Below are 17,448 nucleotides of genomic sequence, written 5' to 3'. Positions count from 1 at the left end.
CTTCTCGGTGCAAAATTCTATCTCCGCCACTAGTCACAACATGAGAGAGGGATACCATAGATTTTCCTAGTCGTATTTTCCAACCAAATTATCCCTTGAAAGGTCTCCTAATTTCAAAGTGCATGCATAAGTTTTGGTGTTATCTTATGTAGAATCTTATCTCCAGTAATAAAGTTATAAACAACTGAAAGCAAAAACTTTCCTCCCAACCAGTAATCCGGGACAGAGGGCCCCAATTTTATGGATGCCAAATAAGAAATGAGAATACGAATGTCGGGACACTTAGACTTAATTTACCTTTAAAAACAAAATTAGGCGCAAAACTATTCAGAAAAGATTAATGGTCTACAAACAAAGATTCTATAATGAACTTTATGATTTTTAGCGTATAGAATGATTTGAACTCAAAACACATTGTAGCTCAGAATTTGAAAGATGCCACAACCACGAAATTCTTTGTACAATTTCTGTTTTTTATCATATTTATTTTGAGAATTGAATGCATCCATGTTCACATATTTATAAATTTCTCACTTAGTTTCACCTACTTCCCACTCCTCAACTTGCTTTGTTAGGTTTGCTTTTCGCTCAATAAAAGCTTGTAGAGTAGTAGAATCAAAGGGTTCAGGCATGATGCACGGGCTCGAATCTGAGGGACCCTTCACCATGGAGTCGAACATGTACGTCTTCTCCAATCCTCTTCCACCGCATGCCATTGATTCTAAACACATTTCCGCAGCTCCCTCGGGTATAGTTGGTTGATATTTCAAAAGCTTTCCATATCTGTACAACAGATGAAACATGTAGTCATATACATGCTTCATTTTTAGCTCCTCTTGAAGGAATTTGCTCCCTGCCTTTCCAATTTCTTGTGCCTGTAAATCCCCAATGAATTTTGTAAGAAAGAAATCACTACACAAATATAAATATAAATACATATGCACATATATTTATATGTAGGGTACGGGTTGTCTCTAGAACCGACCCCTGTTGTGTATGTATATATCTATATACGTATATACACGATAAAAACCTATCACATCCGTTCAGTTTTACAGAGATGCAGGAATCCATAATCCAGGTAGTTCTAAATCAAGGAAGAAAAGTTTTTAAGGAATATAATACATGATAATAGGGCAAGTCTTAATTTGTCACAATTCTTAATTGTTAAACTTCTCTATGAAGAGAAACTTTATAACCAATAAAAATTAGAACTTAGTGAGGCATTTACTTGCGGGCATCATAGTCTCTGACCCTCTGGTACTTTTTTTTTTCCTACCACGTAAAGATACTCAGCAGAGGGCTCAGAAACAACTCTTTTGTCCACAAATTTGCAAGTCTCTCTCCCACACTTGGAGCTTCTACTGGGATTGGTTTACCAAAGTTTTAAGGCAAATTCCACTTTGACCCCTGTAGTTTGAGCCATCTGTGGATACACCTTTTTATGGTTCAAAAGTAAGCACATAACACCCTATGATTTGTGAAATGTGCAGACACACCCCTGCCGTCATGTTTTCCATCAATATTAACAGAATTTTGAAGAAAATATAAGAGGAAAATACCCTTTTGCCACTAAAATCTAATCCAAGCCGTTCATAATGTATTAATCATTAAATAGAGCATCTTTGTAAAAAACCAAGTTGATTAGACATCAATAACTCAGTGATATAATTCTTGTTAAAATGAATGATAAAATGAAAATTTAAAAATTTACTTCCCAATAAATTCCATTTGACTATGAGGTTTTCATTTTTTGATCGACTTGAATTTTGGTAGGGATGTAATACTCGTCAAATTCTACAATATCAATGGTTTAGTCCAATTTTTAGTACAAGGGATGAATAGGTTAGATTCAAAGAAGAAGATGAATAAAGGCTGTGGGGGGTTGATCTCTCCGTGACCTTCTTGAACCTCTCTCCGCTTGTTGAACTGTAGAAGAGCAGCATCGATCTTCGTATACCTGTAGAACCGGAGGGGGGTGTTCCTCTGGGAAGAAGCTCCGACGGACTAATCAGTAAGTGCAGAAGAAAGAAAGAAAGAAGTTTTAGTAAGAATTTTGCTAGGAGAGAGAAGAGTGTAGTTTTTCTTTTAGAGGATCAGATTTTTGCCCTAGAAGGGGTAGTCCTCTATTTATAGGCAAAGATGTAGAGTGCTGAACAAGTCGGTTTTGCTTCTCACGCGCATTGCCACGCTCAGATGACGTCACATGTCAGGAGCATTTAATGAACGCCGCTTCTTGGGGATTGCAGAGCCACGTTTGTCAATGTCACACAAGTCACGTCAACCAGAGATGTCACTTCGATTATTAGAGAAGACAACTCGCGTATCATCAGAAGCTTCTAGAAGGTTCCACAACAACGGTCTCCAAATGTAAAGAATGAGCGGGCATGTCACCGAACAGAGTCCCCCTTACCAAACAAAGATAGATCCATTGACAGAAGATTACAACGAATGATAAGGATGACTACCGAACGTAACGAGTTCTACAACATTCAAAAAACCACCCTAAAGCTTGATTAGATGCCCAGGATTCGCTTATCCTTCAGGAGAAACCTAAAGTGACATGTCAAGACACGACGAACAATGGTTCCATATTAGCATTACCCTTTTTATCCTTTTGAACCTTCGGATATTTCCGCCCACTACAATAGCCCCTCAACTTCTGCTTCTCATGTTTGGTTGGGAAGGAGGAGTTGAAAGCTAGTGGCCGAACAAAGGATAAATAAAACAGTTGTTTCCAAACAATTCCTACATTCCGACCTTCAAACCCACTGAGATTAGGGTTTGCATTTAATGCTTCTGTAACCGCCGATTTCAAATTGTGCCACGCGTCACGTTGTTATTGGGTAATGGTACGACGCATCCCATTAGTCACCACGCGTCCATCATCGAACGACACATCAATCTCCCGCTCAAATCCAATGGTTGGGGGCTCTGAATCGCTTCAAATTTTGCCCTAGGTATAAAAGGCGAGAGATAGAGAGAGAAAATCACTTTTTCTCTTATTCTTTCGATCATTTCATCTGCACAGCGACATTCAACACCAGAAAACTGCCAAAAATCTGAAGATTTGAAGCATTTGATCACAGATTTTTCTTGGTTTTCAGGTATTTCTTGATTCTCCACTTTGTTCACTGCATTTTGATAGTTTATACGCACGTTTCAACCCAAAAAACTGGGTTTTCTCCTCTCGTTTAGACTGGTTCCCCTTCTGGGTACTGTAGAACATGTTGATAATGTTCATGTATTCTTTCGAACTTATGTACATCTTAAACCCATGTTCTTCCGAAGACCAAAACCATCTCAACCAGTGTTCTTCTGAGTGAAGACATCAAAAATTATTACCAAATGAACTCACCGAACAAATCTTAGGGTTTCATTCTTTCGAGTCACGTAGGAAATCCGAGCGGTACCCCATTGTCAATTTCGTTACACGGTAGAACCCCACGCTCGGAATCGTCGTCTGACAAATCGTCACTCGGGAGAACTTGAGATCGTTAGTGAACACTCGATAAGATTAGAACACCGAACATAAGCACTTTAGGAGTTCTGACCATGCAATTTGCTAACAGTCTTATCCCTCTGCACTTGTGTTTTAGGTATGGAGTCATCACAATCAACTTCTTCGGGAGAGTTGTACCGCTCGGTGAAGAGCGATTCCTCTCATCTTCAAAGATTTGAGCCCGAGATCGCTGAAGCAATTAGGCATCTCGCTCGGGAATACTGTGTCGGGGGAAGCGGGAAGGAGCCTGAAGGAATAGATGGGATCGATTACCCAGCCAGGGTAATTCCCCTCCGAACAATGGGACAGGACAGTGACATAATCGACCTCGATGAAGAACCTTTGGATAAAGGTGGAGAAGTACTGAACGAGGAGGAGGAAGATGAGATCAACGAAGGAGCTAACCAAGGCGAATCCGAAAGGGATGCAGCTGATAGAGAGACGCCCGCAGCTTTGTTGAGCCGAGTAGAGGAGGGGACCAGCGCTGTCAGTGAATCTTCTTCCCAAGCGCCGAGGAAGAGGAGAAAAATTGTCCCCTAGGACCCTGACGCAATCCCTGACCAAACGGGAAAAGACCCCTGCCCGTACTGGGATTGTTTCGAGGACCAAGAGGGCATTGCCCTTTTCCGAAGGGCCTACGATATCCCTGACGACGTCGTAATATCGCCCATCAACAATAACCGAATACGATTTAGAGATGAACATATCACGGTCCCTTTGATGGCTATAACCGAGGGAGGACTTCGATTCCCGATGCATATGATTTTGAGAGAGATCCTATATCATTTCATGCTTACTCTGTGCCAACTAAGTGTTAACTCTTATCGCAATATTCACTCGGTGATAAAGCTCGCTGAAGCGAAGATGTTCCCCCTTAGGCCCACCATCTTTTTGAGAACTATATGATGTCACGAAGTACCAAATATTCCCGTTATTACTTGTGCTCCCGAAGGAAGATGTAGAAAAGATCATTCCTGAGGTATGTATGATTCAGAGAAATGGGCCTCGGACTACGTTCGAGGTTCGGGGTAATTATCAGTTTCCTCTGTACAAATATGGGCAATTCGAGGTTGTAACTCGTAGGGGAACACCAAGTAAGAATAAATCACATGTTCGCTTTCATTATTTCACACTTGTCATGTTTATTTTCGCATAAGTGGAATTGCTGTTGTTTTTATGATTTTCCTCTTTCTATGCTCGGCAGATACTTCGAAGATCAACAAAGACCTCTTAAGGGCAGCAAATGGTTGTGGTTTAGCTTCGGCTCTCCTCATGATCCCGAGAGAAGAAAGGGACGCCCTAACAATTCTCATGTACGAGCCAAATTACGAGGGCCGGATCCGAGGAAAAGCATCTGACGAGGGTGAGAAGTAGTTTCCACAAGTAGATCCAACCGAGCTTTTCGAAGAACGTCTTTCGAGTAAAGACAAACCTCTTCGTGGGGTTTTACGACTTCCAATTGACGAAGAAACTCTGCCAGAAGAAGAGGGACAAGAGATGCCCCCTCGAAGCATGAAGGCCATTTTGCAGAAGAAGTTGGAAGAGAAGGGGAGAGAAAAAGCTGAACTAAAGAAATTCGGAACTCCAGGGGGGCCTCGGGATCTGCACCGAGCCAAAAGGTTCCACCTCCCTATCAATCTCAAAAATGACCTCCCATAGCCCCCAGCTCCCCGAAGGGCGTGCCAGCCAGCAAGAGGGCTAAGACCACCTTCAAGGCGCCCGAAATTGGGCGGCATTTTCAGTGGGAACAAAAGAGAGAAGAAAAAAGAGCAAGAAAGAGAGAGAGAATTGGGCAAAGACGTAGCTTTGGATTTTAACACCCCCTGGATCCCGAACTTCATCACTCTCGGAAAAAAGCAAATCCTAAAATTGGATAGTTTGAAGGAGGATCCATCACTTGCCTTTACTCTACAATCCGGGCTTGCTTTGCCGAGGGATATCCAAAGCCCCTTGTCTTCGAAGGAAGCTCTCAGTGACTACTACTTTTACGTCAGAAGGGTAAGTTAATTTTCCATTATTGTAATGAATTTCAAGTATGGAAAATTGGGGAAAGACGTAGCTTCGGATTTCAACACCCCCTGGATCCCGAACTTCATCACTCTCGGAAAAAAGTAAATCGTGAAATCGGATAGTTTGAAGGAGGATCCATCACTTGCCTTTACTCTATGATCCGGGCTTGCTTTGCCAAGGGATATCCAAAGCCCCTTGTCTTTGAAGGAAGCTCTCAGTGACTACTACTTTTACGGCAGAAGGGTAAGTTAATTTTCCATACTTGTAATGAATTTCAAGTTTGCCTGCTCTTTTTCCCTCGGATAATGTTAACTTGTTTTGAATATAGGCTACTCAGTCCATCATGAGCGCCCAATGTTACCTCACCGAGCACGACAAGAAGACAAAATTGCTGCAGCAGTCAGTGGAACATAACCAAAGCATGGCCAAAGACTATAAAAAGAGCTTAGAGTTATCCGAAGCCACACGCCAATCTTTGGAGATTCAAATTACAAACCTCAACAACCATCAAGGGGCTGCAAGACTCGGCTGAACGAACCAGATCTGAGGGCAAGGACGAAGGACTAGCCGAGGGGAAAGCTCTAGGGAGAGAAGAGATGAAAACTGAGATGGAGAAGGAGCTGCTTGAACGTTACAATCAGGGTTATTTCCAAGCCGACAAGGATGCGGCCGATGAACTCCTGGAAGCCCAGGCCGAGATGAAAGAAGCGCAACACAAGGAGAGCTTTATGCTTGGATATAATAGAGGCCTGGACAGTACAGGGGTTGAGTCCGATGATGAGAGAATGATCTTAGTTGAAGTACCACAACTAGCATCTGTCGGTACCGGAGCTGAAGAACAAATTGCCGATCTAAACGAAGCTACAGAAGTCCAGGCTTCCTCAGACATCTCAGCACAGCCTCTCTCTACTACTCCACCTCTCGAGGTTTAGAATTAAGGGATTTGTCCTTTTTTTTTTTTTGGAATTTGAACACGTTTGTTCAAACGGTCAACGCCGAACGATTGGCCTTAGCCGTACCGTAGTATGTAATTAATACAGCTTTTGATGGTGGCACCGAACGATCTACCACTGCCATGCCTCGGTATTTTTATGAATGCTTGTTGGGGATGGCACCGAACGATGCACCACCAGCCATGCCCCAGTTTATTCGTTTAATGAAAGTGTGAAAATTTTGCACAAGTATGTCTACTCGTTGTAATCTTGATTGCTTGTTTTAACCAAAAAATGTGAAAAGATCAGAAATTTCCCAAGTTCTTTTGTTCGGAATATACCCATATAATAGCCCCCTGCCTTAGTGGATTGCCGCAGATAAAGCGGGAATTCAGTAAGGTAGAAGAATGGGTAAAAGAACAAAGAACCCCGAGCCCCAGTGCACGGGAGATTCCGAAGATAAAAAGGCTATGAGAATTTTGCCATATGCAACTCCCGAGGCTACAAGAATTTTGCCATATCTGAAGGGAAGAAAAATATGCTGGATGTAAATGAATTGGTAAAAGTGCCTTTGCCGAAGGCGAGCTAGTTCCCTTAAAGACGGAGAACTAGGTGAAAGTACCAAAGCCTGAAGGCAATCCAATATCCCGAACAAAGGACTACTGAGTAAAAGTGCCTGTTCCTGAAGTATGTAACGCGGGCTAGATGGTATACCCAGCAAACCAAATAATAATTAAAAGAAACAGTAAGAAAAGGGGGATACTTTCATTAAGTAGATACCCGAAGGCTAACAATCTGAGCAAAAACAAAATAAAGAACAAAACAACAGAGGAGAGGAGGACGCCGAGGCTGTCCATGAAACTTCCTAAGTTTTTAGGCATTCCAGGGGTTAGCAATCTGTGTCCCATCCATCTTCGTAAGTTTGTAAATGCCATGGCCGATCTTCTCGACTACTCAGTAGGGGCCTTCATAGGGATCCTTGAGCTTGGTTAACTTGTTGGCTTCAACAACCATCCGAAGGACCAAGTCGCCGATGTTGAACGGCTGAGCTTGAACATTCTTGTTGTAGCCCCTAGCAACTTCCTGTTGGTAGGCTGCATGCCGAAGATTGGCATATATCCTGAGGTTCTTTAGCAAAATCTAGCTCAGCACCCACATGAGCATTATTATCCACCTGGTTGAAATTCTCCTCCCGAGCCGTCGGAATCAAAGTGGATAAGGGGAGCACAACTTCCATGCCATAAGCCATTGAGAATGGAGTGCGGCCAGTGGAACGTCGAGGTGTGGTACGATAGGACCAGCAAACATAAGGGAGCTCTTCGACCCACAATTCGAGCTTCCGATCCAAGCATCGCTTCAGCCCCCGAGCGATGGTCTTGTTGGAGGCTTCGGCTTGGCCATTGCCTTGTGGGTAGGCAACGGACGAGTTGTGGATCGTAATATGATGCTTCTTGTAAAAGGTCTTGATGGCTGCTGCAACAAATTGGGAGCCGTTATCTGAAAGGATTGCATAGGGTACGCCGAACTTGGAAATGATGCGCTTCAGATGAAACGCTCCACGTCCCCTATAGTAGTCTTAACCAGCGGTGATGCTTCCACCCATTTAGTGAATAAGTCAATGGCAGTGAGCATGTACTTAAATCCTCCAGGTGCCCTTGGCATTTTGCCAACAATGTCAAACGCCCAAACCATGAACGGCCATGGACTGGTGATCATTTTAAGAGGAAAGGCAGGCTGGTGGATGAGTGATGCTTGCTGCTAACACCTAACACAACGCTTCACATAATTTTCTGATTGCTTGACCATTTTTAACCACCAATAGCCTTGTGTCAGTGCTCGTTGGGCCATAGTTTGTCCACTCGAGTGTGCACCACAACTGCCTGAATGGAGCTTGTTCAGGACACTCTCTACTTGATCCTCGTGAACAACACGCAAATCGGGGCCAGTGAAGGTTCTTCGGTAGAGATTATCATTCGGATCCAAGAAGTAATTAGCTGCTTGGCAACAGACCTTGTGTGCTTCTCGTTTGTTCGGTTGGAGAACTTGGCTTTTCAAATAGGCAATTATGGGATCCATTTGACTTGGACCTAGGGTGATTGCCATTACCGAACAAACCGATGGCTCAAAACTCAGAGACTCCACTTCGTCAAAAACAATTGTGCGACTGCCCAAGGTCCTGTATACTGAAGTAAGACCTACCAAGGCGTCTGCATGAGAATTATGCTCCCGAGTGATCCACTCCACCTCCACTCGGCCAAACTATTTGAGAAGTGCCAAAATGTGACTAACATAAGCATTCATACACCTATCTTCGGCTTGGTACTCGATGTTTAGATGACCAACAATCAGCCGAGAATCACAAAACACGTGAACCGAATCTGCTTCCATCCGAAGAGTGAGTTGAAGACCAACGATGAGAGCTTCGTACTCAGCTTCGTTATTTGTCGCGAAAAGAGCTTCCATTCTCCCGAAAAGAGCTTCCATTCTCTCTTAGGCTTCTTGGTGCCTAATGTATACCGAGCTCGCAGGGACTCGGGAAGGGAGTTGATCCATTCAACAAGAGCATCTTCATCAGCAATCCGAGCTTCCTCCGCAATAGTGGCCAAGGCATTGGCCTCATCTTTCAATCCAGGAGTAAGTTCAGCAAAGAAGTCGGCCAAAGCCTTAATGGCAGTTCGGGGCTCAAATTGGATGTCAAAATTGGCCAAGTCTTGGGAAAACTTCAAAATCCTGCTTGATGAGTTAGTCTTCCGAAGTATGGCTTTGAGAGACAACACAGTGAGGACCACAATCCTATGGCATTGAAAGTAAGGCAAAAGGCTCGTTTTAGCTGAAACAAGAGCCAGCGCTAACTTCTTCATAGGTAGATACCTCGTCTGAGAGTTCATCATTGTCTTGCTTGAGTAAAAAATTGGCAAATGCTCCATCCCTTCTTTTCGAATGAGAACAGCGCTCGTAGCGTGATCCAAGATATCTAGGTAGAGGTACAAGTCTTTATCGGGTGGGGGTGTGACGAGTAGTGGAGCATGGGAAAGGTATTCCTTTAATGACTACAAAGCCAGCTCACATTCCTCAGTCCACACGAACCTACGTCGACTAGTCTTGATTGCCTGGAAGAAGGGTCGGCAAAGATCTCCTGAGCATCGGATGAAATGATTCAACGCGGCCACCATCCCCTTGAGTCGCTACACTTCCTTGATCATAGTTGGGGCTCAGAGATTTTGTATGGCTGTAAGTTGCGTTGAATAAGCTTCAATTCCTCAGCGACTTACCATGTAACCAAGGAATTTTCCTGAACCAACTTCGAACGCACATTTCTTAGCATTCAAACGAAGCTTGTGCTCTTTCAGAATAACAAAGATCTCACCCAGATCCTAATGGTGATCTACGCCGAGCTTGCTCTTGCAGACCATGTCATCAATGTATGATTCCAACGTCTTGCCGAGCTTGGCAGGAAACATTTTCATTATAGTACTCTGAAAAGTTGCCCCGGCATTCTTCAATCCGAACAGAACAATGTTGTAGCAATAAGTGCCCCAAGGAGAGATGAAAGTTGTCTTCTCTTGATCCTCTTTCGCTAAAGCAATTTGATGGTAGCCTCGGTACGCATCCATAAAGCTCAGTCACTCATATCCTGCGGTAGCATCCACCATTTGTTTTATTCGAGGACGCGGGAAGCGATCTATCGGATAAGCATCATTGAGGTTTGTGTAGTCAACGCAAACTCTCAACTTTCCATTCTTCTTTAGTATAACGACAAGGTTAGTGAACCAAGTTGGGTATAGAATCTCCTGAATTGCCCCAGCCTTCAGCAATTGATCTACTTCCGTCATCACTTCCTTTACATGCACAGCCGCCGAGCGTCAGACCTTTTGTAACACTAGTTTTCTGTTCGGATCAAAGTTAAGGGAGAGAGAAGCGAACGAGGGGTCTATGCCTGGCATTTCCTGAGGAGTCCAAGCAAACACTTCGATGTTCTTTTTAAGGAATTCAAACATCTCCATACGCTCGGTCTTGTCCAAGGAATTGCCAACAAGAAAGTATCACCCACCATCTTCGGTAATTGGTATCCGCACAAGCTCTTCGGTTGATCTCTGCTTGGCAGGTAAACCCACATCCTCAAGCACGGGAATGTCAGCTGTCTCCACAGATTGTACCTCCAGGAAGCTTGGTTTGTTTGTCACGGTGCTGATATAGCATTTCTTGGACTGGACCTGGTCTCCTCGGAGGCTCTCCTGTCGACCATTCCATTCTATGAACTTCATGACTTGGTGAAGGGTGGAAGCGACTGCCTTCATTCTATGTAGCCAGGCTCGACCGGGGATAACATTATAGAGCTTGGTGAATCGACCACTACAAACTTTACATCAATCACTCAGGAACCGGCTCGCACGAGAAGTGATATCAAATCGAGTGGCCAAATAGGGGCACCAGTGAAGCTTACGAGCAGAGTGGTTGCCGTCTGAGGCTTTTGAATGTCGAGTAGAACATTACTTCAGCCGAGCTTCCCTGGTCAACCAACACTCGTTGAACGGTCGATTTGTCAATAGTGACAGTGACAACAAGGGCATCAGTATAAGGCAGCTGAACTCCATTGAAATCTTTAGAGGTAAAAGTTATAGGACCCTCGAGGTTCGGGTCCACCCATTTCCGCTTCATTAAGGTGCCAATATTGCAAACTGATGATGTAGCGATGGCTTCATCAATTTTAGACTGGAGCTCGACTGCCTGTCCTTCGGAGACAAGGCCCTGGATGACTCCCACAATGTTACCTATGATCGGTGGTGGAGGGGGAAGCGGATTCTTCCGAGTGTCAATCCACGGATTGAGATGCCCCGCTGCAGCAAGCTCTTCCAAAATATCGTTTGAACGATTGGCACTACGTAGTATAGTGACCAAGTTCCTTGTGGTACATGCACATCTCGTGGCCATTTCCTGCCGTGCCCATGAATCTCGTTGGCCAAACAAAGAATGGAAGTTGGCCTATGATGCTTAGGAGCTTAAAGATAGGCTCGGTGAATGCAGTTCTCTCGGCCACATACTCATCCGGCCACGGTTCCCGCCTTGTTTGCTGCCATGGTTGTTGCTGCTGAGGGTGTTGTGGCAGCCGATTTTTGTTGCTTGGTTTGTTTGGGCCTTGGCTAGTGTTGCCTTGGCCACCGCGTCCCTGCTCGACGTTGACCACCTATTTTTTAGCTGCAACCAGTGCCTTGGCGGGTTCTAAAGCTTTCGGAACATGGCGATTGGCAACTACTTCTTCGTGGATGCAGTCCTTTTCAATGATCAATATCAGTTCCCCCATGGTCTTCGGAGGGTTTCGAGAAAGATCGCGGAACATTGCCGAAGAAGGATCAAGACTATCCATGAAGGACTCAGCAGCGACGCTTTGGTCACAGTCAGGAATGAGGTTGTACACTTCCCAATAACACTCGGTATGTAACCGAAAAGTCTCTTCTGGCATCCTCCTCATGTTAACTAGCATAGACAGCGTCTTCGGTTGAATATTGCTTGTCACAAATCGCTTGGTGAACTCCAACTCCAATTTGTTGAAGCACTTGATAGATTTTGGTTTGAGCTGATTGTACCACAACATTATCGGCTCACTCAGAGTAAGAGGAAAAATCTTGCACATCAGAGCATCCGTAAAGTTGTGAAGACTCATCGCTTGTCGGAATCGGCAGACGAACGCAACAACATTCTCTTTGGCTTTGTAGCATTTAAGCTTAGGCATGACAAATCAATCTGGCGATCGCTCCTGCTGGATAGCATCAACAAAGGGGGATGCCTTAGCCTTCCCGAGCTTCGAATTGTTAATTGGAATGGGGTCTAGTTGAGCGACGAGGGGCGGAATTTCAACACAAGGCTCGGGAACCCTCATGTGTTCTCAATGATGGTGTTGAGGATGTTCAATCCTTTCCAAATGTCATTGATTTCCTCCTCTCGAGGGTTCTGGGGCTTCACCTCTTGAGCCCGACAAACGAGCGTGATGAAGCTCAGTACCTTCATTAACGGGCTGATACACGGTTGGTAAGCCTGTGAATTGATCGTATAAAATGATCGTATTGCCAGGCTCGAAATGTCCATCCCTACTTGATGTTCGGTGGTGGCCTCGGGAATTTACCAAGTGTCGTCCTTCATGATGACACTTGAAAATTGGTCTTGACTGCTCTGATCGTTCGGGGAATCCACCCGTATGGGTACGCCGAGGTGGATAATTCAAATCCATGGGCTACTTCCTATTTCTTGACTCCAAATGCCGTCGTGAGGGGTGATGCGTCCGGCTTGAAGCACCCGTTCTGTTGGTACCAACCGTTGAACTCCTAGCAGAGGATCTTAAGCTCTTAGCTTCGGACGAGGCTTGCCAAACACGGACGAGAAATTGTTGGTTGTTGTCTTGGGGCTTTTTTGAGACTCTCGAAGACGGTTCGACACTCGGATGTTGCTAGTTCGGTCATTTTTGCAGGGTGTGACTTCCTACTGCGTTTGTGGACTTTCCTCGGTTGGCTTGGTTCGGCAGGATGAATGTGGGTAGGTGTAGCAACCACGCCACCATCCCGATCTTCTAGCCGTTGTTGGAGTAAGGCTATGACCGTTGCTTGGCGCTTCTGCTCCGCCAAGGTAATGTCTAACTCGGTTTGAGGGAACGAAAGTTGTTGAGAAATTGGTGGAATGGTCCTCGCGGTCTGGCTGGGTTTGAGGTTGAGAGCCCCGTACCCGGCCAACCCGAGGGTAAAATTCTCCAAACCTGGTGGTGGAAGACGATGAGCCATATCCTTTGTTTGGAAGAAAGAAGGAGAAGAGAGGATAAGATCAAGGGTGGAAGTCAGGTCCACTGTGTACTAGGAAGGAGTATGTAGATCCCTCGTGGAGTCGCCAATTGTGGGGGGGCTAATCTCTCTGTGACCTTCTTGAACCTCTCTCCGCTTGTTGAACCATAGAAGAGTAGCGTCGATCTTCATATACCTACAGAACCGAAGGGGGGTGTTCTTCCAGGAGGTAGCTCTGACAAACTAGTCAGTAAGTGCAGAAGAAAGAAAGAAGTTTTAGTAAGAATTTTGCTAGGAGAGAGAAGAGTGTAATTTTTCTTTTACAAGATCAGATCCTTGCCCTAGAAGGGGTACTCCTCTATTTATAGGCAAAGATGTAGAGTGCTGAACAAGTTGGTTTTGCTTCTCACATGCATTGCCACGCTCAGATGACGTCACATGTCAGGAGCATTTAATGAACGCCGCTTCTTGGAGATTGCAGAGCTGCGATTGTCAATGTCAGACAAGTCATGTCAACCAGAGATGTCACTTCGATTATCAGAGAAGACAACTCGCGTATCATCAAAAGGTTCTAGAAGGTTCCACGACAGCGGTCTCCTAATGTAAAGAACAAGCAGGCACGTCACCGAACAGAGCCCTCCTTGCGGAACAAAGATAGATCCATTGACAGAAGATTACAACGAACGATAAGGATGACTACCGAACGTAACGAGTTCTACAACACTCGGAAAACCACCCTTAAGCTCGGTTAGATGCCCAGGATCCGCTTATCCTTCGGGAGAAACCTGATGTGACATATCAAGACATGACTCGACTTAAAGATTAACTGAGACAACTGAACGATGTTTCCATAGTAGCATTACCCTTTTGATCCCTTTGAACCTTCGGATATTTTGACCCACTACAAAAGGAGAAGATGAAAGCATATCAGACTTTTAATGCTATGCATGTTAATATGGATGGCAAAACATGACTATTGGAATTTGGGGCCGGTCCGGGATCAAATTGGGTTGCCCATGTGGGCATGACCCGGTGACCCATATATTAGAGAGTTCTATCTCATCTTGTAGATAAGATAGGAGAAGTTGAAGTAATTCTAATGTCTTAGGATTAGAAGACTTCTAAAACATCTATGATGCTCTCTCTATTTATTTCCTACAGGATGTTCATAGAGATACACACAATAATATACACCAGAGGTATACAAAAGTATAGAGTTCTAGGAAACTCTCTCTCTCTCTCTCTCTCTCTCTCTCTCTCTCTCTCTTCGATAGTTCTCTCTCTCTCTACTATTAAAGAGCAATTCGAGCTTTTGCACCGTGGAATAGAGGGTGCTACTCAGTCCTCGTAGTATCACTCCATCGCAGGAATTTGTTGCTGATTTGGTACGTGATCGAGAGTTCGTAATCCATCCACACCAAGGTCCAGTTCGGTTAAAGTTTGCAAGGTAACCCGAACCACTCTCTTCTGCACTATGGTTATATTTTTCTAACATTGGTATCAGAGCCTTAGTTGGATGTTTTTGTGCTCTTTAGTATTTGAATAGCCATATGTATCATGTTTTAGGCATACGGATTGACTGATTTTCGTGTATGCTGGATATGGGTCCGAAAAATATGATTTTTCAAAAGTTCTCGGAATTGCTTCAAAATTTTACAAAACGTGGTCCATAACATGTAGATCAAATTTGGAAAGTTTCCTGTTGATTGGATAAACTGTTTGTGAGAAAAATCAAACCCTAGTTGGTTTTTTCGAAACTTTAACTGGGCAGAGCTTTTTCTATTTTTTTGATTCAGCACGCGGGACTTACATCACTGTGTAGCTCTTATTTCTAGCTTTGCAACGGTATATTATAAGCAAAATTTGGAGTTACGGATCAAAAATTATGACAAACCCTACTTTGGGCATGTTTTCGAGAAGATGAAGTGCAGATTCTGCACACTCTCACTCTCAACCCCAAGAGAGTGAGATTCACCCCTCACTATACCGGTGTCATATGAAAAAACCGAGAGTACCGTTCAACTCGAAATTGAATTTCTAGGTTTCTATGTATTTATTTTATTTTTCTGAAATGAAATTATTTTTCAAAATTTTAAATATAAGAAAAATAAAATTTTTGACTCGATTTATGAGAGAGTGGGGGATGCGTGCCTTCTCCATTGGGAACCAAATTTTTGGTGGCAGATTGTAATACTGTTTCCCATTGTTTGGTGTATAATATTCCAGTGAGCATGGTTTTTTATTCTGTATTTTCTGTTTGTTGTTTATTCAGAAAAATTAGAATAAAATTTTAAAAAATTATAAATTTTCATATTTAACCTCCTGGAATCAGAACCAATTCATAGGAGAGGTGGTGTAATTTTTTAGTGTACAATGATTTTTTATTCTATTTTTCCTATTCGTTGATAATTTGGAAAAATTAGAATAAAAATCTAAAAAATTATAAATTTTTGGATTCAACCTCCTGGATTCAGTACCTATTCATTGGCGTAGGTTGTGTATTTCTCCAGTACATGTTGATATTATTTGGCATTTTCTACTTGTTACTTATTCTTGGAGAATTAGAATAAATCCTGAAAATTGACAATAATTTCATGTGAGCAACTGGAAATGTACAAAATATTGAAAACAGCATGTTGAACATTTTGGATGATTTTACATGTCGTATGTGGCATAATTGGATAATTTTTGGCATTGTTCAATGTTTAAATTATTCATTTTAATTTTTGGCATTGTTCAATGTTTAAATTATTCATTTTAATAGCATGAAAAATACTTTTTAATGCATAAATTGTGTTATGCACTATACCAAATTTGTTTCATGCTTGTGATGTGCCATATCTAGTGGGAGGTTGTTCGGTAGACAAAATATTTTCATATATTTTTCCCGAAAACTAAAATTTTGCGCATGAATTAAATTAAATTGTAATAATAAAATACTTAGAGGCGCAGGAGATGATTATAAGCTTTGCGAGTTTTCAATCTTGCGACATGTATGATATTATTATTTTCTAATTTAGATTCTTGTTGCAAAATAATTCTGTGTTGTGTTATTAATAATCTCATGCGCATTTCTTTGATAGAGTTGAAATGGAAGCTAAGAAAGTTGTAGCTAATTTGACCCAGGTTGAGAAATTGAAAAGCGACAATTATAATGTTTGGCGCTATGAGATCCAATTTTTCCTCAATGAGCTAAAGGTCTTGGAGACCCTCGACCATGAGATGGTTGAGCCAAAGCATAGTCACTCACCACAGTATCTTTGTGATCTTGAGGCCTTTGAAAAATGGTACAAGAAAATCAGTGTGCGCGACTTACTATGGTACGCAGCATGCATAACGATTTGATATGTGAGTTTGAGTACTATGAGACTGCTCATAAGTTGTGGGAAGCTATCAAACATAAATATGATATTGACTTCTTGACTAAGATGGTCTCAAACTTAAAATGTGATGATGAACGTAAAGTAGAGGACATGAAGGCTAAGCGCCAAGAGGCAGCTGAGCCAAATGGTTCATGCATCATACTTGAGACTTTCCCTCGCAGGTCTGGGTACCAGCGAAGGAAGGCTAAACGTGCTCTTAAGAAAGGAGCTATTATAGGCCTTAACCCTATTGGTGTTGGTTTTTTTAAGCGCAATAGAAGCAAGAAGAAGAGTGGTAACAAAAATAAGGCCAGAAAGACGTGCTTTTACTGTGACAAGTTGGGACACTTTGCTCGTGAGTGCACTGAGCCTAAGAAGGTACACCATATTTTTTGTTTCTCGTGTTGACTGTTTTAGAACATGTCAAGGTTTAGTTGCTTAATCTCCTCATTCGTGGGTTGTAGACTCAATAGCAACCAACCAATTAGCGAGGAAACAAGATAGATTTATGGAGTATCGCTGAGTTTCAGTTGGAGGCTAAAGAATTTTCATGGAAAACAAGTCTAGTGTGTTAGTGCTGGGCGTTGGCAAGCTGGACATGCGACATGAGCGCACTTTGTTTTTTCATGAAGTACTTTATGCTTCAAGAATTTGACGAAACTTGTTATTAGTCACTAGCATGATAGGTCTAGTTTTTTATTTTTGTTTGAGAGTAGCTAAGTGAGGATTGATTTGGGTACAATTTATTATGGCTTTGGATGGTTTGATAATACTAGATGTTATTAATTTTTATTTTAATAATATTGCTAGTGATTCTATTTGCTTTGTTACATCTTCTGTTGATGTTGATTCTTTTAAATGGCATTGGAGATTAG

At 42.9% G+C, this 17,448-nt stretch overlaps 1 protein-coding gene across 3 annotated transcripts in view; it reads right to left on the bottom strand.

The window, feature by feature from the left end:
- Positions 1 to 341: 341 nt before the first annotated feature.
- The window catches only part of LOC131318470 (uncharacterized), a 44,822-nt gene continuing 27,715 nt past the window's right edge, over positions 342 to 17,448 (bottom strand). For 2 of the 3 annotated variants that reach the window (XM_058348295.1, XM_058348285.1), the window contains one exon: positions 342 to 783. In XM_058348295.1, the coding sequence (XP_058204278.1) occupies positions 531 to 783 (253 nt within the window). In that variant the 3' untranslated portion in view covers positions 342 to 530. Of the gene's footprint in view, positions 876 to 17,448 lie in introns of all 3 variants that reach the window. The other variant, XM_058348277.1, reaches the window with a different exon arrangement.

Source organism: Rhododendron vialii, chromosome 1a, assembly GCF_030253575.1.
Source record: "Rhododendron vialii isolate Sample 1 chromosome 1a, ASM3025357v1".
Taxonomy (NCBI): Eukaryota; Viridiplantae; Streptophyta; class Magnoliopsida; order Ericales; family Ericaceae; genus Rhododendron; species Rhododendron vialii.
Note: the sequence above shows the minus strand (reverse complement) of the source record. Positions and strands in the feature narration are given on the sequence as shown.